The sequence below is a fragment of the Microcaecilia unicolor genome, chromosome 11 (assembly GCF_901765095.1).
Source record: "Microcaecilia unicolor chromosome 11, aMicUni1.1, whole genome shotgun sequence".
NCBI lineage: Eukaryota > Metazoa > Chordata > Amphibia > Gymnophiona > Siphonopidae > Microcaecilia > Microcaecilia unicolor.
In genome coordinates, this window is record NC_044041.1 from 12,359,039 (window position 1) to 12,383,048 (window position 24,010).

At 46.5% G+C, this 24,010-nt stretch overlaps 1 protein-coding gene across 4 annotated transcripts in view; it reads left to right on the top strand.

The window, feature by feature from the left end:
* Nucleotides 1–24,010, top strand: part of EMID1 (EMI domain containing 1) — a 232,448-nt gene that overhangs the window by 171,976 nt on the left and 36,462 nt on the right. For all 4 annotated transcript variants that reach the window (XM_030218123.1, XM_030218126.1, XM_030218124.1 and 1 more), the window contains exons 7-9: nt 14,267–14,311; nt 17,444–17,533; nt 21,450–21,587. In XM_030218123.1, the coding sequence (XP_030073983.1) occupies nt 14,267–14,311; nt 17,444–17,533; nt 21,450–21,587 (273 nt within the window). The remainder of the gene's footprint in view (nt 1–14,266; nt 14,312–17,443; nt 17,534–21,449; nt 21,588–24,010) is intronic.

Consider the following 24,010-nt stretch of genomic DNA (forward strand, 5'->3'; position numbering starts at 1 on the left):
GTTTCTGAGATGGGCGTCCTCTGTTTCCATTATCGCCGAAAACCGGGGACAACCATCTCTAAGGACAACCATCTCTAAGGTTGACCTAAATGTTGAGATTTGGGCGTCCCCGACCATATTAGTGAAACAAAAGATGGATGCCCATCTTGTTTCGATAATACGGGTTTCCCCGCCCCTTCGCCGGGACGTCCTGCGAGGACATCCGCAGGAAAACTTGGGCGCCCCCATTCGATTATGCCCCTCCACATCTTTTTTGAGATATTTGTGGTTTATGGTTGGGGGGAGGGGGCACGTGTGCATGGAAGGGCCCATCCAATTTACCTCTGGGTCCATCCAAAATACCGAGTCTGGCTACGCCTCTGCTTCGAAATTACAGAAAATTGGCAGACTTTAACGAAAGAATTGTGAGAAATCGTTTCTTCAAACATCCAAACGTGTGCTCCGAGCTAGCGTTACGTTTTCAGTGGTAAGGCAGCTTTGTTTTGTGTGCATTAGGAGAGAACAGAAAATGACCTCATTAACATCTGTTGGACTGCATTTGCATGCTATTTGCGTTGATCTTTGGCATGCTCGTTTTACACGCTAGAGCCTCTGAGCATTCTGCGCTCCTTAATGGCCTCTAGCACCCGCATTTGGTTCTGAGCATCAACCCACCAGATATTCAATGCCAAGGCATGCGCAATTCCTGGCACTGAATATGCAGGTTAGTGGGCTGACCCAGAAGTTAACCAGGCATGGGGTCCTTTTACAAAGGTGCAGTAACGTTTTTAGTGCATGTGTCTTTGTAAAAGACACCCTAAGTTAGCACAACCTTTTGATTCCCTAACTATATGTGCTTACATAGCTGCTTAGCTGCCCAGGGCCGCCAAGAGGAGGGGGGGACAAAATTCTCCGGGCCCGGGCCTCCGGGGGGGCCCGGCACCGCTGCCGCAGTCCGGCCCGCCCGCCCTCCGTCGCTCCCTGGCATTGAATTTAAGCGCCTCACCTTTGAAAGCGCAGCAAGCAGCGACAGACCACGCCTTCCTTCCGTGTCCCGCCCTCGCCTGACGTAACGTCCGTGAGGGTGGGACATGGAAGGAAGGAGTGGTCTGCCGCTGCTTGCTGCGGTTTCGAAGGTGAGGCGCTTAAGGTCTGTGCAGAGGGCCCGGGGGTGGAGAGAGGGCCCGGTGGCAGGTGGAGGGGGGCCTGGCGATCTCGGGTGGGGGGGCCCGGGGGTGGCCTTGTCCTGGGCCTGGCCCAGTCTCTCAGCGGCCCTGTAGCTGCCCAGTTAAACCCTTTTGAATATCGAGCCCATAATTTTTATGTGGCTAAACATGGTTTAAAATTGTCATTCCCCCCCCCCCCCCCCCCCGCCAGTGGATGAAATATGCATGTGTGTATTTTTTACTGTAGAGAAGTGCGCGACCAAAAACCAATTCTGTTCATTTTTGTTTTTCTTGGTTTTCAGGTAGTGTTTTTGGTTCATTTTATGCGTTTGCTTTTTTAATGCACACGTTTTATGCATGCTACAACTTTTGTACATGTGCAAATCAATTGTATGCATGTTAATTCATAGATATAAGTGCACACAATACGCCAGCACTATGATTTTTCAGACATGCAAACAAACGAAATATGTTCTCTTAGGCTTCCGTGACTGGCGACATGATAGTTGCAGTTGTCCAGGTCTTGCCATATCTGAATAAGCAGCTATCGTGCTGTGGCTCCTTCAGTGCATGCTGTGTTTTAATCTAGGGTTCAGAGACCCCTAGGTTCTGTCTGGTACTGGAGCTCAGCTGTCCAGTGGCAGAGAGAGCCCCCAAGAAGGCTGGAGTGACCTTAAATCTGACTCCATCTCTAAATAGCACTAGTACTGGGGTAATCAAGAAGTTGTGAAGTTCTAAAAGGAATTGCCACTGAGAGAGACGTTAGGTCTAAGGAAAAGATACCAGCCTTATGACAAACTGGATTTAGATTACAAGTTATACAATGCAGCGAAAGAGAGCCTGATACAGCAAAAGCATTTATACTTACAGCCTCTGATCATAAAGTGAAGTCCACAGAACATCATTTGGGATGAGGAGTTTATTTACCAAGGTTCAAGTCAAATCAGTGATTGACAACAGGCACGTACAATCAATTAGTTATAGGAATATAATAATCCAGCTGCAAACAGGTGTTAATTAGTTCCTAATCTTTTATAATTTCTTTTACCAATTAAAGGTTTTACAAGGGAAAGTAATTAGGTAATTTGTCAATTCTGCTGGTCACATTGGTTTCCCTTGGAGAGAGAGAGTGGCAACCCTTCTCTCTAGCTTAAACCAGGAAATACCCTGATTTTTATAGGTGCCCTCAGGATATGAATAATATGAGAGTAGATATACCTGATTGGATCTATGCTAATGTCATGGTTGTCACTGATTGGCTCATGCTAATGAGTAGCTTTTATCATGCTAACATGGTTTTGTCTTTAGCTCGCTTGACCACAAATCTTAAGACCATGGCCGACCACATTATACAGAATTTAAAACTGCGATCAATGAATTTTCCTGCCAAAATTCAAATTTGTGTCCAAGGGATTTTCCCACTGAAATCTCCTGCCTTCCTGAGAAAACCACCCACCTCAAACCCCAGCCAATCAGGTTTGAGAAACCACTATTTAAAGACAGACTGCAGAACTCACACTGGGTTGCCAGCACCACAGTTTTCTCGAAGGATTGGGCAGGATTTTTTTTAGTAGTCGCGAGAAGTTTCCAACGGTCACAGGTTGCGACCTTTGGGGCAGGTTTTGGGCAGCCCCACTGGTAGTTCAAATTTGGAGCCAGAATGAGGCTTGGTACATCTGAAGCCTCATTCTGGCTCCAAATTTGACCAATAGGAGAGTGATGAGGTCATCAGAAGCAGGGAGAGAGGCGGAGGTATCGCCATTCTTCACATTGCTCCAAGGAGAACCTTCCGCCCCCCCCCCCCCCCACTCCTCACATCAATTTGCATGCTCCTCATGGGCCATTTGTGAGCTGGTTTGGGGGCACAGCTTGGGTGGGAAACTTTTTTGCCATCTGGTGACCCTGCCTCACAGCAAACCCTGAAGAAAGCCACAGTGTGATGCCTGAAACGTTGGTTCCACTTACTCAGATGCGGCAAGACTCAGACAACTGCAACAACCGAATTAAATATGTGCTCATGAATGTACATCCCTAAAAGAGCGGGTGAAATTTAGTCAGGGTAGAGTAGTTCGCTCCATGATTACCTTCTCAAATAGTTGCTTGTTCTTTGCATGTGAGTCCCATTTGGGTGCTTTCAATAGGGAAACACTGCATGGCGAGATTTACTTTTCACAATTCACTTGCAGGATCTCCAAGTTCCCCCTCCTTAATGTTGAGGGAACAAAAAGGGCCTGGGACTGCGTCAAAGTTCCAGTTGGGCGGGTTTTCGCCAGCGGCGGCGGGAAAATTTCGCCGGCCGCGGGATGCGGTTTTTTGGGCGGTTTTCCTGTCGCCGCTGTGCGAGTTCGGCGGTTTTTTCTGGGGCTTCTATTGGTCCAATTCGGTCCAATAGAAGCTTTTCCGGGGCTTGTATTGGTCCAATTTGGACCAATAGAAGCCTTTCAGGGGCGGGGTTGACATCAGGGATGACGTAGGAGGCGGGGCTAGTGACGTGGGAGGCGGGGTTAGTGACACGGGAGGCGGGGTTAGTGACGCAGGGGCGGGGTTACATTATGCAGGGCGGGGTTGGTGACACGGGGGCGGGATTCGGTGACGCGGGAGACGGGGATTGGCTACCGGTGGCTTTCGGGCGGGTTTACGGCTCATTTGGGGCTGGGAAAATTTTTCCCAGCTGGCAACCCTGCTGAAATCCTCAGAAACAGGTTCAGCGTGATGCAGGGAGAAGAGCACCCCCTGCTGAGTCTCCACACTGCTTCTTCCAGAAGCGTGTGCTTTGTCTTACGCAACTGCTGACCCTGGTTAGCTCTTAAGTTCCCCAGCTGCTTTAGGCACAGACATCTGGCCCAACATCACAGGGAACATTTTATAGCCACACTATAACAAACGATATGCAGAAAGGAAGTTGTTGCATTGCTGAATTACTTTTGAAAATGTTACAGGAGATAGAGTCAAGATAGCTCCCATCATGTGCTTACACTGGAGAGATGAGTCAGTGTCCAGTTAAAGGTGAATTACTGTATTTTTACACAGCTATAATGCGCGCTTTACCGGTTAAGTTTTCTAAGACACTCTAACTACAAAACGAACACATTTGTTTTTAAGGGCTTCTTCTTTTTAGGTTTTTGCAGGCATAATTAGCACACGAAACCTGCAAAACAGCTAAAAAAGGAATTTTGCAATTAGCTCATCTTAGTAAAAATACACTGGTTTCGTGTGCCTGTGCATATAGCATGCAGGGGGTGCGTGCAGTTTGTAAAAACACATATAACAACTACTACTACTACTATTTAGCATTTCTATAGCGCTACAAGGCGTACACAGCGCTGCACAAACATAGAAGAAAGACAGTCCCTGCTCAAAGAGCTTACAATCTAATAGACAAAAAATAAAGTAAGCAAATCAATTAATGTGTACAGGAAGGAGGAGAGGAGGGTAGGTGGAGGCGAGTGGTTACAAGTGGTTACGAGTCAAAAGCAATGTTAAAGAGGTGGGCTTTCAGTCTAGATTTAAAGGTGGCCAAGGATGGGGCAAGACGTAGGGGCTCAGGAAGTTTATTCCAGGCGTAGGGTGCAGCGAGACAGAAGGCGCGAAGTCTGGAGCTGGCAGTAGTGGAGAAGGGCCATTTACTACTACTACTATTTAGCATTTCTATAGCGCTACAAGGCGTACGCAGCGCTGCACAAACATAGAAGAAAGACAGTCCCTGCTCAAAGAGCTATGTAGTAAAAGTGAGCCAAGTATAGGACAATCAAGCCATTGTGACATCACTGATGAGGTTGGCTCTTATTGGTGGCCTGAGGCATTATGACATCACAACATTAGCTCTGGTTACAAGAGACTACTAACCTACTATTTATCACTTCTATAGCACTACAAGGCGTACGCAGCGCTGCACAAACATAGAAGAAAGACAGTCCCTGCTCAAAGAGCTTACAATCTAGTAGACAAAAAATAAAGCAAACAAATCAATTAATGTGTAGAGGAAAGAGGAGAGGAGGGTAGGTGGAGGCGAGTGGTTACAAGTGGTTACGAGTCAAAAGCAATGTTAAAGAGGTGGGCTTTCAGTCTAGCGTGTTATATGGAGCTCGTGCCACAGCCAGGATTAGAGGATCTCACTGTACCTCTGTAAGCCAGCACATTTCAGGCTTTAAAAAAAATGGATATGCTATTCTTAAGGTCTGAGGTGCTTAAAGGTTGTTTCCTTGAGATTCTACACCCCCCTCCCCCCCACTCGCTCCGCATCGCTGTAGAATCTAGGATTCGGGAGCGAACTGACCATTCAGACAACTGGGCAGTGCCCGAGAGCCCAGAGGCTCTGCTCAGATGCCTGCCACAAACTACTGCCTTCCCCGGTCTTACCTTTAAAGGCGTGCCGCTGGTGATCTAGTGGCCTCTGCGGGGTGGGGGTGGGGAGAAACATGCTCTTTCCTGCCCATTGTGCTGTCGCTATTCCCCCTGCCTGGCACTGCGGTACTTTAAAAATGGTGGCCAAGACTCCTTGCGGAAGTCTCCCGATACTGTCGAGACCCGCGACCACACTACCACGGGAAGTCTCGGCCGCCATTTTGAAAACACAGCGGTGCCAACAGGTGGGGGAATAGCAGAAGTGCAGCTGGCAGGAAAGAACATTCTCCCCCTCCCCCCCCCCCCCCCCCCCCCCCCCGCAGAGACTACTAGACCACCAGGGCCCTTCAGGTAAGATCAGGGATGCGGGGGCATCGGCTGTGGCGGTAGGGGGGCAGCAGTGCGGCAGTAGGGGGGTGTCGGGCAGTGGCTGGGTGGGGGGCCCAGACCACCCTCAGTCCGCCCCTGTTAGGGCTCATTGGGGTTATGTTGAAAAGTGTGTCAGTGTAATACATGCAGAGAAAGGTTGTAAAATTATACAGAAGCAGACACTCCTACGAGAAGTACACGCTCTTTACGCACCATGGGGGAAATTCCATAAAGAGCATCTAAAGTTAGGTGCTACTTCCATACGGAAAAGTGTTCCAATGGATGCAAGGCACTGAAACTGGGATGAAATGGCAGATCGACGCATTGTACGATAGCGCCTAAATGTATTCGTCCACAACTGTGAAAGGGGTGTTCCCATGAAAAGGGCATGGGCAGGTCAGGGCAGTATTCTGGAATACCACTGATGTATACCAGGCAGTGGCGTAGCAAGGGCGGGGCAAGGGGGGAGGGGCGGTCCGCCCTGGGTGCACTCCGCTGGGGGGGGGGTGTCAGCTCCGCTGGTTCCCTGCTCCCTCCTGTTCCGGGGCAGAGGAAGCAGGGAACCAGTGGAACCGACACCCCCCCCAGCGGCGTGCACATGGCAGGCAAGAATGCACTTGGGGGATGCGCCGAGGGGGGGGAGGTTGATGTGCCGAGAGGGGGGGTTGATGTGCCGAGGGGGGGGGTTGATGCACCAAGGGGGGGGGGGGTGCGCAGCAGCGAACCGCCCCGGTTCGCTATGCCACTGATACCAGGATTTACACCTGGTTTCAGTAGGTGTAAATCCTGGCACCCAATGCTATTCTGTAAAGAGCACCCATCCCGGATCGCCCTTTCTAGAACACTGCTGGATGTCGATTTTATTTTTTGGCTCCCATATTTGGCTGCCACTTATTGAATCTAGCCCCTTATGCATTCCTGGTAGCTGTTCCTTGGATATTCAAGATAAGAGCTCCATTCTGCTGCAATATTTTGAATTCTTACTTACTTTGAAAAGTTTCTCATGAAACCCTGATAAGAGTTCTAGATATAAAGACTTCTTGCAACGCACTTTAAAAGATATGAAAACTACTTGGACCTATGACGATTTGTGGTGAGCCAGGAGTGATAAAGCTCATGTGAATTCCGCCACCTCTGATGGTCCGAAAAAAAATGATTAAGAAAAAATATGCAGCAGTGTACAATAGATAATCAAAGGTGCTTGGGTTTTATTTGTGATGTGCATTCTTGCAGCATAGTTTGAGTACAGCAGGGGTAAATTTGCAACATACATATCTACTGTATAAGATGCACAAATCACAAAATATCGTCACCAAATCTGTGTGTATAGTTCAATGGATGTCACCCGTTTACATCTGAGAACAAAGCCTCAGAATCGGAAGGGTGCTAGTACTATGCTCACCAACATGTCTCAATCACTGGCTTAAAAAACTTCCCAAAAATCTTTAATGTCACTTTTTTTGAATTTTATAATTTTTTATAAAAAGTCACTTAACTTTCATATTGTTGGAATGTAATTGTATTTTACATGCATTGCCTGTCACCTATTATTTCTCTGTGATTACTCTGTGACCTCTGATGTGAATTACTTAGAGAGGTCACACAGCTATGCAACTTCCTGTTGGAGGTTAGACACAGCACATGCAGCACATGGAGCACATGGAGCTCATGATCTCTCCTAACCTGAGAGGATCTATGGTGTGAGCATCCATTACCATCTAAGCACATGGAAGGAGCTGATAAGACAAATGTATAGTAATATGTAAATATAAGCCTGTCTGATTATAATCTAACTGCAAACTGTGAGTAAACAGATGTTTTGTTACTTCAACTTTAAAGTGACTCAGCAGTGATTTATTCAGGGGTGAATGAGAGAGAGATGAAGAAAGAAATTAACATTTCTAAAGCTGAAGCTGTGTGTACTAAAATCTGCTAATTATTTACTACAAATAATCCAACAAAAGGGTTATGGGCCCAGGGCTCAGGAATTGAAAAAGAAGAGAAATATTACCAGGCAGAAAAAAAGGCCACATTTTTCTCTTAAGTTTTAAAGGAAAGATTCAGTCTGTCTCTCTCTCCCCCCACACAGCAGACAGAAGGCTAAGAAAATGGCTGAGGGAAGAAATTCACCATTGTTCTATTCTCTCAAGGTGCCTAAATTAACTGAGTTTAATTATCGGCAGTGGGAACTAAGATTCATATGTCTCCTTCGAGCAAAAAGATTAAATATATGCTTAGACCAAGACAGAACAGCTGAAAATATGGCTGAATGGGACAATGCAAACTATTATGTGAAGTGCATGCTTTTGGAAGCTCTCTCAGAGAAACAAGCCATATTAGTGGAGGGAAAAGATACACCAAAGGACATTTTATATAAACTGAGAACTATGTATGCAACTACATATGCAAAGCAGCAACCAATTTGGCTAGCAGAGTTGAATGAAACCAAATTAAGGGATAAAAGTAAATGTAATGATCACATTATGCATCTTATGTCTTCATTTCAAAAGTTAGAACTTTCTGGAATTCCCATGTGTGATGCATTGAAAAGAGCATTTCTTTTTACCTCACTATCAAAGAAGTTTGATGTTTTTAGGTCTGTAAATGAGGCCATTGAAGGGCAATCTTTTGAACAGGCAACATCAAAACTAAGGCAGGAATGCATAATAAATGATTCTGAGGAGATGTGTTCTCAAAGTCAGTCAGAGAGAAATGAAACAAATTTCTTGGCAAAGAACAGAGGAAGGCGGAGCTATGGGAAAACTCCACCCAAGGGCAAGCTGATTTGCTACTCATGTGGAAAGGAGGGACATGTATCTAAATGGTGTAAGGAAACACAAAACACTCCCTCTAGCTCACCTAAGCCAATGGAACTAAAGAATTTTCAAACCAGGAAATGTATGAAGGACAAAGATAAACACAAGGGCTTTCTAATGGCAGAAAAATCTTTGACTATGGTAAATAATAATTCAAATGAAAGTACTTGGATTTTGGATTCAGGGAGCACATGCCATTTAACCAATTGTAAGGATTTCTTTCAGGAAATGTGTCCAGAGGAAGGTATTCTTAAAACTGCAAACGCAGGGACTGCTAAGATCCAAGCAAAAGGTATTGGATTCTTAAAATGCAAAGTGTCTAATGAAGTTAAAGAAATTCCTGTAAGTGATGTCTTGTATATTCCCCAAGCAGTTTGTAATATGCTTAGTGTATCTACATTAGATAAGAAGGGATTTGCGATTCATTTTGAAAACAGTAAGTGCACAATCTCTAAAAATGATGAAGTGTATGCTGAAGCTTTTATGCATAATGATGTTTATAAACTGAGCATTTCAGGTGAAGCCTCACATATGGCGCAAGTAAGGAAGAATGATGGTAAATGTAGTCTGGAAATCTGGCACCGCCGCCTGGGACATCGTGATTTTAAGGTGATCCAGGATCTTTACAGTAGGCAACTAGCCACCGGCATTCAGATAAGTGCAGATGCTGGTAAAATGGAGAAATGCATAGACTGTGTTACTCAAAAAGGTGTAAGACCCTCATTTCCTGCATACACAGGAAATAGGAGTAATAAAGTACTGGACTTAATACACAGTGACTTATGTGGACCGTTTAATATCCCATCATTGGGAAATAACAGATTTGTGCTAATATTCTTGGATGATTTCTCTAGATATTGTGTGGCCTATTTGCTGAAAGAAAAAAGTCAAGTCACAGACATGCTGAAGAAATACGTAGCCATGGTGAGCAATAAATTTGAAAGAAAACCAAAGGTTCTTCAGACCGACAATGGTGGTGAGTTCACTTCACAAAGCATGCGCACATTTCTAGAACAAGAAGGCATTCAGCATATCACAACAGTAGCTTATACACCAGAGCAAAATTCTGTTGCAGAGAGAAAATTTAGGTCACTTGTGGAAATGACCAGATGTATGCTGTCAGATAGCAATCTCCCTAAAAGACTATGGGGGGAAGCCATTCTCACAGCAGTGTACCTACAAAACAGAATGCCAACTAAAGGCGCTGAGCGCACACCACATGAGACATGGCATGGTAGGAAGCCAAACCTGTCACACATAAGAACATTTGGAAGTACAGCATATGCTCATGTACCAAAGCAAAGAAGGCATAAGCTGGATTCCACAACAGAAAGGGGCATTTTAGTTGGCTATGCTCCAGGACACAAAGGATATAGAATTTTGAATCTGAAAACTGGCATTGTTGGCATAAGACATGTTACATATTTTGATGAAAACAAGAGGGTTGATAAAGGCTGGATTATCCCAGATGAGCCTTATCATCCAGAATATGAAACTAGAACCATAATAGACATGCCAGTGTATATAAATGCCATACCAAGGCAGATGTCTGAAAGCAACTCACCTGTATCTAACGAGGAACAGGCAGAGGAAGCAGACACAGAAAGGATCATTGAAGAAGACAGTACAGTTGGAGAAGGGGAATCAATTGGAGAAGAACTCTCAGATTTAGAGGATGCGGAAAGGTCAGACCAACCTGTTGTCAGACGCTCATCCAGGGAAAACAAAGGTGTTCCACCCCCAAGACTGTCTTACCTAACAAAGTCAGCAGAAGCTCAAGAGCCCTTAACATGGGATGAGATTGAGAAAATGCCAGCAGAAGAAGCTGCTGAATGGCATAAAGCTGCACAAGAAGAAATTGATGCATTGGATAAAAATAATACTTGGATTCTTACAAAATTACCTCCTGGCAAGAAAGCTATAGGATGCAAATGGGTATTCAAGTTAAAAAGGAATGCACAAGGAAAAGTGGAAAGGTATAAAGCCAGATTAGTGGCAAAGGGATATCTTCAAAAATATGGAGAAGATTTTGATGAAGTGTTTGCACCTGTAGTGAAACACACGACAATCAGAACACTTCTGAGCATTGCAGTCTCAAAAGGCATGCAAGTCAACCACATTGATGTGAAAACAGCATTTCTTCATGGAGAAATAACTGAAGACTTGTACATGGAACAGCCAACAGGTTTCATAAATACAAAACAAAGACAGCTAGTGTGTAAATTAAACAAAGGTCTTTATGGATTAAAGCAAAGTGCAAAATGTTGGAATGAAAAATTGCATGAAATATTAACAAATTTAGGATTTAAGCAAGGTGAAGCAGATAAATGCTTGTACACTAGGTGCAGAAATGGACAATATGCATACATTTTAGCTTTTGTTGATGATCTGCTCATTGCAAGCGAAAGTGAGCAAGAGTACAAGGACATTGTAAAATATTTAAACCACAATGTTGAGATAAAAGAACTTGGTAATGTGTCATACTATCTTGGTATAGAAATTGAGAAACAAAATGATGGTTCTTATCTTCTAAGCCAGAAGCAGAAAATAAATGAGCTTATTGAAAGTTTAGGTATGCAAGATGCCCAAGTTGTAAGCACTCCCATGATCACTGATTTTCTGAAGGATGAAACAGTAAGAGAACCTTTACCAGATAACATCCAATATAGATCAGCCATAGGTAAGCTTTTATATCTAGCTACCACATACAGGGCTGATATAGCAAATGCAGTAGGAATTTTGAGCAGAAGGGTCAGCTCACCTACCAAATCAGATTGGACTGCAGTTAAAAGGATGGTAAGGTATTTAAAGGGTACCATTGATTGTAAATTAAAGATTTCAGCCAATAGTAATCCAAAACTAATATGTTACTGTGATTCAGATTGGGCAGGGGATCATTCTAATTATAAATCCACAAGTGGATATGTGTTTATGTATGGAAATGTACAAATTTCATGGGCCAGTCATAAACAAAGTATTGTGAGTCTGTCTTCTACAGAAGCTGAATACGTGGCCGTATCGGAAGCGTGCAGAGAACTGATGTGGATTGAAAAACTTTTGCTGGATTTCGGAATAGCTGAAAAGAGACCAATCCAGATAATGGAAGATAATCAGAGCTGCATCCGACTGTCACAGAATGACAAGGTTCAGTCACGCACCAAGCACATCGCAACGAAATACCACAACGTGCGAGAGTTGGCGAAAGAAGGGGTCATCAGTCTACACTATTGTCACACCAGTGAGATGACAGCTGACATCATGACCAAACCGTTACCCAGAGAACATTTTGTGAATCTGCGTATAAAGCTTGGACTTTGTATGAATAAATAATTGCATGACAGTTATGCATGAGAAGGGGTTTGTTGGAATGTAATTGTATTTTACATGCATTGCCTGTCACCTATTATTTCTCTGTGATTACTCTGTGACCTCTGATGTGAATTACTTAGAGAGGTCACACAGCTATGCAACTTCCTGTTGGAGGTTAGACACAGCACATGCAGCACATGGAGCACATGGAGCTCATGATCTCTCCTAACCTGAGAGGATCTATGGTGTGAGCATCCATTACCATCTAAGCACATGGAAGGAGCTGATAAGACAAATGTATAGTAATATGTAAATATAAGCCTGTCTGATTATAATCTAACTGCAAACTGTGAGTAAACAGATGTTTTGTTACTTCAACTTTAAAGTGACTCAGCAGTGATTTATTCAGGGGTGAATGAGAGAGAGATGAAGAAAGAAATTAACATTTCTAAAGCTGAAGCTGTGTGTACTAAAATCTGCTAATTATTTACTACAAATAATCCAACACATATGACTAGACAAAGTCGCTCCAAGGTATAAGATGCACACGTACATTTACACCTGCTTCAGAGACAGGATTTGGGAGCTCATTTGATATAGACTCTAGGTGCTTATCCAGCTTATTTTCGAAAGAGATCGCCGGCCACCTTCCGACACAAATCGGGAGATGGACGGCCATCTCCTGAACCCGACCAAATTGGTATATTCGAAAGCCGAATTTGGCCGGCGCCAACTGTGTTCCGTCGCGGAGCCGGCCAAACTTCAAGGAGGCGTTTTGGCAGGGTAGCGAAGGTGGGATGGGGTGGAATGGGGTGTGGTTACAAGATGGCCGTCTTCGCCCGATATTGGAAAAAAGATGGCTGGCTCTGATGAGCATTTTGCTGGCTTCACTTGGTCCATTTATTTTTAGGACCAAGTGTCAAAAAAGTGCCCCAATTGACCAGATGACCACCGGAAGGAATCGGGGATCACCTCCCCTTACTCCCCCAGTGGTCACCAACCCCCTCCCACCCAAAACAAAAAAACAACTTTTTTGCCAGCCTGTATGCCAGTCTGAAATCTCATACCCAGCTCCCTGACAGCAGTATGCAAATCCCTGGAGCAGTTTTTAGTGGGTGCAGTGCACTTCAGGCAGGTGGGCCCAGGCCCATCCCCCCCTACCTGTTACATTTGTGGTGGTAAATGGGAGCCCACCAAACCCTCCCCAAAACCCACTGTACCCACATCTAGGTGCCCCCCTTCACCCATAAGGGCTATGGTAATGGTGTAGAGTTGTGGGGAGTGGGTTTTGGGGGGGATTTGGGGGGCTCAGCACCCAAGGTAAGGGAGCTGTGCACCTGGGAGCAATTTTTGAAGTCCACTGCAGTGCCCCCTAGGGTGCCCGGTTGGTGTCCTGGCAAGTCAGGGGGACCAGTGCACTACAAATGCTGGCTCCTCCCACGACCAAATGCCTTGGATTTGGCCGGGTTTGAGATGGCCGGCATCGGTTTCCATTATCGGCGAAAACCGATGCTGGCCATCTCAAACCCGGCCATCTTTGACATTTGGCCGGCCCCAACCATATTATCGAAACGAAAGATGGCCGGCCATCTTTTTCGATAATACGGTTCAGGACTGCTTTTTGCGGCGCTGGCCAAATAGATGGCCGGCGCTGTTCGATTATGCCCCTCTCTGTGTCTTTTATAAAAACAGGCATAAAATAAATGCTTTTTTTGGACATTTCTGTAGTCTCAATAAAGTAGGTTGAGTGTCAGGAGGTCAAAGCAGAGACCAAAAGGTCAAGGTAAAAGAAACCCCCATTTGTAGTCCAATAGCCAAGTACAGGAGAGTAGGGGTGGACCAAGAAATCTCATCAGCCCAAAGGTGAATCAAAGCACCTTTATTCAGCACTAATTTATGAATTTCATGACCAAATTAATTAATAAACATTAACATAAACATGATGTTTTTGAACCATTGCAGTCGATGGCATGTTTGCAGAGTTACAGCCTCTGAGGGATAAAGTAGTGTTGAGGCCGCATTTTGCAAGGGACCTTTCTTTTGTGTCTTGTTATGTAATTAAGTGCGATCATGTCTTGTGTCCTTCTCCCTTGTGGACTTACTGGGTATATACATGATATTATTTTTGGGAGGTGAGTTGGGAGGTTTTGTTTTTCAACTGTTGTATAATTTCTGTTTTCTTTTAATTTTATTGATTTCTGTCTTGAGTTGGAAATGAATAAAATAGAGATTAAAAAAAATAAATTGGGTGTTATACAAATCTGAGGAACCTCTCTTTTGTAGGAAGTCCTCAGGAGAGGGTAAAGGGCGTCATTCCTGCTAAAGATGGTAAGTAGCCTATCTCTTCAATAGAACATATCACAACGACCCATCACTTGAACTTTAGTACATTACCGTTTTAATTGTTACTTCATTATTGATTTCGTTATACCCAATGCTTTATCTCACTCTGTTACTCATAATCATGTGTAATTATTAATTGTATCTTTACTCAGCTATGGCGATCACCATTACGGCATAATGTAAGCCACACTGAGCCTGCAAATAGGTGGGAAAATGTGGGATACAAATGCAACAAATAAATACATAAATATCTACAGCTAGAAAAGACCATCCACTGGCCTGCCATCCCCTTTGTGCATCAGTAGCTGTTTGTGACCAGTAAGCTGTCAAATGCAATAACCAGTGGCGTAGGAAGGGAGGGGTGGTGGGGCCCCAGGTGCACGCCGCTGGGGGGGTGTCGTCTCCGCTTGTTCACTGCTCTCTCTGCCCCGGAACAGGTTACTTTCTGTTCCGGGGCAGAGAGAGTAGGGGAACCAACGGAGCCGACGCAGCTCCCAGCGACTGCACTCGGGGCGGAGTGGTCCTCCCACCCGCCCCCCCCCCCCCTTGGTAAGACTGCGCTCCGGGGGGGGGGGGTTGCGTGCTCCAGGGGGGTGCGTTCACGCTCTGGGGAGGGGGCGCGCTGTGCTGCACCCAGGGGGGGGGCGCAGTGGCGAACCGCCCCGGGTGTCAGCTGCCCTCGCTATGCTTCTGGCAATAACCACAGGGAATTTTGAGTGGCATGGGGGGGAGGGCTCAAAAGAGGGTCTAGTGGACTGCCTCGCGAGCCCCCCCCCCCCCAATGCAACTCAAAAAACCCTGTGCTGGTTCAGTGACCCCCCTCCTTGTCCAGAAAATCCGTAGCTTAAACAGAGCCGTTTGATTGTAAACCCTTCAAGAGTGGAGGAGTGGCCTAGTGGTTAGGGTGGTGGACTGTGGTCCTGGGGAACTGAGTTCAATTCCCGGCACAGGCAGCTCCTTGTGACTCTGGGCAAGTCACTTAACCCTCCATTGCCTGCTGCGTTGAGCCTGCCATGAGTGGGAAAGTGTGGGGTACAAATGTAACAAAAATAAAATGGATACTATTGGAGATTCTACATGGAATGTTGCTACTATTGGAGATTCTACACGGAATGTTGCTATTCCACTAGCAACATTCCATGTAGAAGGCTGCGCAGGCTTCTGTTTCTATGAGTCTGACATCCTGCACGTACAGCAGAAGCCTGCGCGGCCACATTGGTGATCTGCAAGGGCCGACTTCTACATGGAATGTTGCTAGTGGAATAGCAACATTCCATGTAGAATCTCCAATAGTAGCAACAGTGGAGGAGTGGCCTAGTGGTTAGGGTGGTGAACTTTGGTCCTGAGGAACTGAGTTCGATTCCCACTTCAGGCACAGGCAGCTCCTTGTGACTCTGGGCAAGTCACTTAACCCTCCATTGCCCCATGTAAGCCACATTGAACCTGTCATGAGTGGGAAAGCCCAGTGTAGAAATGTAACAAAAAAAAAAGCCTTGAAATAACAGTGAAAAGTGTGAGCTAAGGCTCTGGTGGGGATGACCTGGGGGATTTCCTGACCCTTCCCGATTTCTCTGAGATAAGTCTGATCCATAATGGCTCCCGACACTCAGAAACGTCTTAACTATTCCTCTGGCCTACCAGCATTTTTATGTATTTATTTGTTGCATTTGTATCTCACATTTTCCCACCTATTTGCAGGCTCAGTGTGGCTTACATTATGCCGTAATGGTGATCGCCATTTCCGGGTAGAGAATTACAAGTGATGTTGCATTAAGGCGCATAAATGGTAGAGTAGAATAATACGGTGGTATTGTATTGAAGTTTCTGAATGACAGACCACCTTATAATTGAAAGAGAAAAACGCCTAGATTTCGACCCAAATCGGGAGATAGACGTTTATCTCACAAAAACGAATAAATCGGTATAATGGAAAGCCGATTTTGGACGTTTTCAACTGCACTCCATCGCGGAAGCGTACAAAGTTGACAGGGGCGTGTCGGAGGCATGGCAAAGGTGGAACTGGGGCGTGGTTATCGGCCGAGAGATGGGCGCCTTTCACCGATAATGGAAAAAAAGTATGCGTTTGTAGCTAGAATTTAGGGCACTTTTCCTGGACCCTGTTTTTTCACGAATAAGGCCCCAAAAAGTGTCCTAAATGACCAGATTACCACCAGAGGGAATCGGGGATGACCTCCCCTGACTTCCCCAGTGGTCACTAACCCCCTCCCACCACAAAACATGATGTTTCACAACTTTTTATTTTCACCCTTAAATGTCATACCCACCTCCCTGGCAGCAGTATGCAGGTCCCTGGAGCAGTTGTTAGGGGGTGCAGTGGACTTCAGGCAGGTGGACCCAGGCCCATCCCCCCCCCCCCACCTGTTACAATTGTGCTGCTTAATGCTTAGTCGTCCAACCACCCCAAACCCACTGTACCCACATGTAGGTGCCCCCCTTCACCCCTTAGGGCTATAGTAATGGTGTAGACTTGTGGGCAGTGGGTTTTGAGGGGGATTTGGGGGGCTCAACACACAAGGGAAGGGTGCTATGCACCTGGGAGCTCTTTTACCTTTTTTTTTGTTTTTGTAAAAGTGCCCCCTAGGGTGCCCGGTTGGTGTCCTGGCATGTGAGGGGGACCAGTGCACTACGAATCCTGGCCCCTCCCACGAACAAATGCCTTGGATTTATTCGTTTTTGAGCTGGGCGCTTTCATTTTCCATTATCGCTGAAAAACAAAAACGCCCAGCTCACAAATTGTCGAATAAAACATGGACGTCTATTTTTTTCAAAAATACGGTTCGGTCCGCCCCTTCATGGACCCGTTCTCAGAGATAAACGCCCATGGAGATAGACGTTTTCGTTCAATTATGCCCCTCAGAGTGAATTATAAAAGTAGTTATATAATCAGCTATAGAAAGTTCGTTTCGGCATGAGACATAATGTGGTAGAGCGTATTGCGTAACTTTCAGTAGTAGCAACGAAGGTTATCAATCTAGTGTAAAGAGTTCAGTTTTGTCTAGTTCATGTAGAGTCTAGTTATCTAGTATTTAGCATAAGGTTTACATTTTGTGTCAACTGCAGATCCTTTCTCTACTTTTTTTCTTTCATGTGCACCAGGATCTCAAGGGCCACAGGGTCCAAGGGGAGAACCCGGAAGCCGTGGCGCATCAGGGATTCCTGGAGCTAAGGGACCCCCCGGGCCTCCCGGTGAGTGATGCATATTCTCTATGTGAGTGTACATTCTGGATGTGGACAGAGGGACGTAGATGAGAAGCCTGTGAGAGGAAAACAGGAGCATAGGCAGAAGAGGAAGAGAAGCAGGTGAGAGAAAGGAGAGAATGAACCTAAGAAAACGAGTGAGCCTGGAGAATGGAGAGACTGAGAGCAAGGGACGAGAGAGTGAGTGAACGTATGGAGAGTGAGAGGGGGAAGATTCAAAGCACAGTGGGGGGGGGGGGGGGGGGGGGGTTAGGGAAAAGTGAGGACACCAGAGTGGTGGAGTGGAGGAGTAACCTAATAGTGAGCCTGGTGACCTGGGTTCGATTCCCACTGCAGCTCCTTGGGACCTTGGGTGAGTCACTTAACCCTCCATTGCCCCAGGTAAAAAAACAAAACAAAACATTAGATTGTGAGCCCTTTAGGGACAGAGAAAGTACCTGCATATAAAGTGTACAGTGCTGCGTACATCTAGTAATGCTATAGAAATGATTAGTACTAGTAGTAGGGTGGCTGGGAGGAAATGAACACATGAGAGCAGAAGAGACTGAACGAATGTATGAAATCAAAGGACAGGGGGGAGTGAGGAGGAGATCCAATGCCCAGGACTGGGGGGTTAGGGCAGAGTGAGGACTCCAGAGTGGTGGGGATGGGGGGGGGGGGGGGGTGGGAGGAAATGATCATATAGAGTGGTGGAGTGACCTAGTGGTTAGAGCACCGGTCTTGCAATCCAGAAGTGGCTGGTTCAAATCCCACTGCTGCTCCTTGTGATCTTGGGCAAGTCACTTAACCCTCCATTGCCTCAGGTACAAACCTAGATTGTGAGCCCTCCTGGGACAGAAGAATATCCAGAGTACCTGAATGTAACTCACCTTGAGCTACTACTGAAAAAGATGTGAGCAAAATCTAAATAAATATATGGAATGTTGCTACTATTGAAGATTCTACAAGGAATGTTTCCACTTTTTGAGATTCCGGAATGTTGCTACTATTTCAGATTCTAGATGGAATGCTGCTAGTGGAGGCGTGGCCTAGTGGTTAGAGCACCAGTCTTGCGATCCAGAGGTGATCGGTTCAAATCCCATGCTGCTTCTTGTGATCTTTGGCAAGTCACTTAACCCTCTGTTGCCTCAGGTACAAACTTAGATTGTGAGCCCTCCTGGGACAGAGAAATATCCAGAGTACCTGAATGTAACTCACCTTGAGCTACTACTGAAAAAGGTGTGAGCAAAATACCAGAGCAGCAGAGACTGAGTATGACATCAAAGGACAGGGGGGAAATGAGGGGGAGATTAAATGCCCGGGATTAGGGTAGAGTGAGCGTGCTGGGGATGGCAGGTGGGGAATGAACACATGACAGCAGGAGAGAGTGACCGGAGCAGTTGCTCTTTGCATCTGGCCTTGCCGTCTCTCTGGGTCCCTAAAATGTTAACTGTATTTGCAATGTGTTCAGGGTGCCTTAAGCTAAATGTTTCCATCTCTCCCTAGACAGCTGCTGTTAATTTCTAAAACTGGAACTTACCAGAGTCAGCCTGTAGCTCACTTTCACGTTTCCTAACATTACAAAAGCCCAAATAACGCGTGTATAAATGCCACTAATATTCCAGAGGTCCTGAGGGTGGGTGTTGGATCCCCCCCCCCCCCCCAGCCCACCTCCCCTCGGTGTCAGCCTGGGCCTTGAGCCCATGCAAATGGCCATCAGGCATTTCTTCTCTTTCTTTCCTTCCCCCCCCCCCCCCCCCCCCCCCCCCCACCAATGTGTTTCACTGGAGAAGAAAATCTACTGTATAGACAGTCAGGAGTTGTGGTGAAAACTCCATCCTAGCACTGTTCTAATAGCACATAAGTAAGTTAAACCATCTGTTCTGTCCTTTAATTAGTAACATAAAAAGAGTATAATTCAGAACTACATCGTAAAACATGAAAAGGAAAAACAGAAACAGCTGGAGATGGTCCTTCTTCCCTGTGGTGTAAGATGCAGTGAGATAGGAGGGATAGAAGTAAGTACCTCGAGGTGGTCTTTCTTCCCTACATCATGTGATTCAGTGATCTAGAAGGGATAGGACCGTTGGAGCTCAAAATGAATTGTAAAGGAACCCTCAGACTGCGTCCTAAAACTAACACATAGTTTGAAAATTGCACTCTCTCTCTCCCCCACCCCAACCCTTTAAAGAAAGTAAGAAGACCCACAAAGGCATGGAAAAGAAACAGGCAGGGACCATCATGACCTATTGTCCGTAGGCCTGTTGACGTTGGGGCTTGTTTCATTGGTCTATTGAGGCATTCTGTTCTTTTTAAGCATACAACCCAGACTGCAGCTCCACTCAAAACCCTGAAATAATAGCAATCTGGCTGGAATTTCATGGAGGGAGAGGGAATGAGGGAGGGACTGCAGCCACCTAACAGTTAAAGACCTCTGCTCTTACCGTTGTATATTCAACTGCAGCTACTGTGTATCAGCCAATTGATCAGCCACCTAATTCCACGCAGCACATCACTACCGCCACTTCCCATCAGTAAATGTCCTGTGGCTACAGGACTGAGCGATATTCCTTCTCTTCCCTACCCCACCTCTCCTCAATACACCAGAAGGCTGGCTGCAGTAGAAAGGCTTCTGCAGAAGGTCAGGCCTGCCCACCGACAATGCCTCCTCCTTCCCTACCCTCTCTCCAAGCCCACACAAGAAAGGACCCCCTGGAATCTCCCAACATCCAGGTAGCCCCCCCCCCCCCAGGAATGCAGTCCCTCACTCCTGCCCAGTGGCGTACCGAGGGTAGGGCGATGGGGGCGGTCTGCCCTGGGTGCACACCACTGGAAGGGTGCAGAAAGCAGCCACGTGGCTGTTGAACTCCGTTGGTTCCCTGCTTCCTCTGCCCCGGAACAGGTTACTTCCTGTTCTGGGGCAGAGGGAGCAGGGAACCTACGGAACCGACAGCAGTGCAGCTGCTCCCAGCAGGTAACAATGCACCCGGGGGGGGGGGGGCGGGGGAACAGATGCCGCTGCACCCGGTGGGGGGGGGGGGGGGGGGGCGCAGCAGCGATCCGCCCCAGGTGGCAGCTGACCAAGGATTGCCACTGCTCCTGCCCCTTGCAGTTCTATTCTAAAATGGCTGCTGTGATCTCTCGCAGCAGCTTGCAGTACCATGAGCTGCCACAAGAGGTAGTGGTAGCCATTTTAGAATGGAGTCAGAAGGGGCAGGAGCAAGGGGGCTGCGCTCCTGCCCCCAACGACTAACACTAGACCACCACGGTACAGGTAGGCCTGGGGGGGGCCTACCTAGATATAGGGGGATTCCGGGAGGGGGCCTTTCTCGTGTGGGCTTGGGGAGGGAAGGAGGGGGCTTGGGGGTATTTTTACAAAAAAAAGCAGAGTTATGAGGGTCCTGGCCCGATATTCAGCTGGGCCCCGCATAAGCGCTTTGTGGCCCAGACGTCCAAAATTATCCTCTGATCTTCAGGGCCGGTGCCCGGATATGGTTCGGCACTGAATATCGGGATAATTTATCCGGCAACAATCAGCATTTTAAAAAACGCTGACCACTGCTGGCTGAATGTTAGGAGGCCTGTCTCCACAGCATCCCCTGTGCCAGCCAACCTTAGAGATGCCAAGTTACCCAGTTCCAGGCTGGAGATTTTTGGCCAGTCTTGGCTTTCAACTTACATCCCAAAGCAGTGTAAGATTTGTAGTGCCTTATCCTGACCATTGAAATCAGTTGCTGCAAGTCCCATAATGCAGCAGAAATTCAGGCCTGTCCTAGCATCTCCATCCCGGAACTGGGTAACTTGGCATCTCTGCAACCACTGACTGGAAGCCAGGTTCCTCTTCTCTGATGCCCAGCTCTTACCGGAAAGCCACCCAGACCAGGCAATGCTAATTCTTTTTTCCTTCCTGCTTTTTCTGTGGCAGGTCCCCCGGGGAAACCTGGACGAGATGGTACTGCTGGTGTTCCTGGAGAGAGAGGTTTCCCTGGTCCACAGGGACCTCCGGGACCTCCCGGCCCCCACGCCCCACTTGGCTCAACAATTCCTCAAATATATGATCACAGTAAGTAGATCTGACTACTTACTTCAGAACGGAGGTGTGTGATAGTGTCTGCAGTGCTGTTTCAGTTCAGGTCAGTGTGTGATAACACGTTGTGCAGTCTGTGGTCAGGAGATACTTAAAATTCCGTTTTACAATGTATTTTTCTCTTCCATAAAGTTACAGTACAGAGTCAGGGCTGGTTCAGCCATTAGACAGGACTACCCAGTCACCTAGGAAGGCAGCGTCTGTGGAGAGTTGGAGGGGGGGGGGGGGGAGGATGCACCAAGGAAGGAACAGCTGCAGTCAAAGTTAACCGATAGGGGGCTAATGACCACACAAAGAAATAACAGGGAGACATTTTCACAGGAGCCGACTCTGTGGGTGCTTGAGCACCCTCAATATAGAGAATATTCATTGAATGTGTCCAGGGAGGGGTTATTTCCACTGGGCTTAGCACCCCCAATCATTTTGAAACGTTGGCTCCTATGGACATTTTCAAACTGCTCATTTATCCATTGTGATTTTGGGGGGGTCCAAGGGGCCTGAAAGTTAATAGGGAGTGGGGTAGAAGGCTGAAGGTTGGTTAGTGTGTCTAGTAGCCTTGCACCGGCCCTGTACAGAGTGGACATCTTTTTCTCTTTTGCCTTTCTGGAAGGTGTTTCCTTGGTCTTTATCTCCACAACTGAAGGACCAGCCAAGAAGAGATGCAGGACCTTAAGCAAACTAGAGAGGAAATGAATGATCCTTTTTTTCTGAGTTTTGGTTTGCAGAACAAAATGTCTCTTTTGAGTCTCTTGAGATCCGGGCTTTCCTTCTCCTTACTGTGGGGGTCCCCAGGGTCTTCCTAGTCCTTTGTTCCTTGTTGTGAGACAGGCAGCTCTAATAAATACCAAATGAGACCAGGAAGCCCTGGGAGCCATGCCAAGACTTGAGCAAGGCTTCTGGCTTGGAACTACCCCTGTCTCCCCATCCAGTTCATGTGCTTCAGAATGGGTTAGGTTTCACTTACAGCTTCTCTTGCCATCTAAACAGCAGTGTGGGGAAATCCCCGGCAGAACCAGGGCAGAGAATCCTCTTCCTCAGTCTCCCACAAGACTTCCTTCAAATCCATTTAGTCACTCTGCACATTGATACTGCCACCTACCTTGCAGGCTTCTCCAGCTATTTACTCACAGCTGCCCTCACAGTCCTTCCTCCTCCCCCACATCCATCCCATGCACATCTTCCTATGTGCATCCACCTCACACACTCCTCCTTTTATTCATGTGCATCTTTATGTTTCACTTGATTTACCACCTGTACAAAACAGGTCAAAGCGGTTAACAGTAAAAATCCAAAAATCACTGAAAAAAAAAGGGGGAGGGAAGGGAAATACAGTACACATAAAGGTCTGACAGAAAGCCACTAACAGGCAAGACAAGACAAAACATCTACCTTGCACAGCACCTTCTCTGTTACACGTTTATCTTGTGCATTTCCTGTTACACAGTCATTTCGTGCACCCCTCTGTTACACAGTCATTTCGTGCACGTCCTCTGATACACAATCATCTTGTGCACTTCCTCTGATACACAATCATCTTGTGTACTTCCTCTGTTACACCGTCATTTCGTGCACGTCCTCTGATACACAGTCATCTTGTGCACTTCCTCTGATACACAATCATCTTGTGCACTTCCTCTGTTACACAGTCATCTCATGCACCTCCTCTGTTACACAGTCATTTCGTGCGCGTCTCTGATACACAATCATCTTGTGCACGTCCTCTGATACACAATCATCTTGTGCACTTCCTCTGATACACAATCATCTTGTGCACTTCCTCTGTTACACAGTCATTTCGTGCATGTCCTCTGATACACAGTCATCTTGTGCACTTCCTCTGATACACAATCATCTTGTGCACTTCCTCTGTTACACAGTCATTTCGTGCACGTCCTCTGATACACAGTCATCTTGTGCACTTCCTCTGATACACAATCATCTTGTGCACGTCCTCTGTTACACAGTCATCTCATGCACCTCCTCTGTTACACAGTAATTTCATGCACGTCCTCTGATACACAATCATCTTGTGCACTTCCTCTGTTACACAGTCATTTCGTGCACGTCCTCTGATACACAGTCATCTTGTGCACTTCCTCTGATACACAATCATCTTGTGCACTTCCTCTGTTACACAGTCATCTCATGCACCTCCTCTGTTACACAATCATCTTGTGCACTTCCTCTGATACACAATCATCTTGTGCACTTCCTCTGTTACACAGTCATTTCGTGCACGTCCTCTGATACACAGTCATCTTGTGCACTTCCTCTGATACACAATCATCTTGTGTACTTCCTCTGTTACACAGTCATCTCATGCACCTCCTCTGTTACACAGTCATTTCGTGCACGTCCTCTGATACACAATCATCTTGTGCACTTCCTCTGATACACAA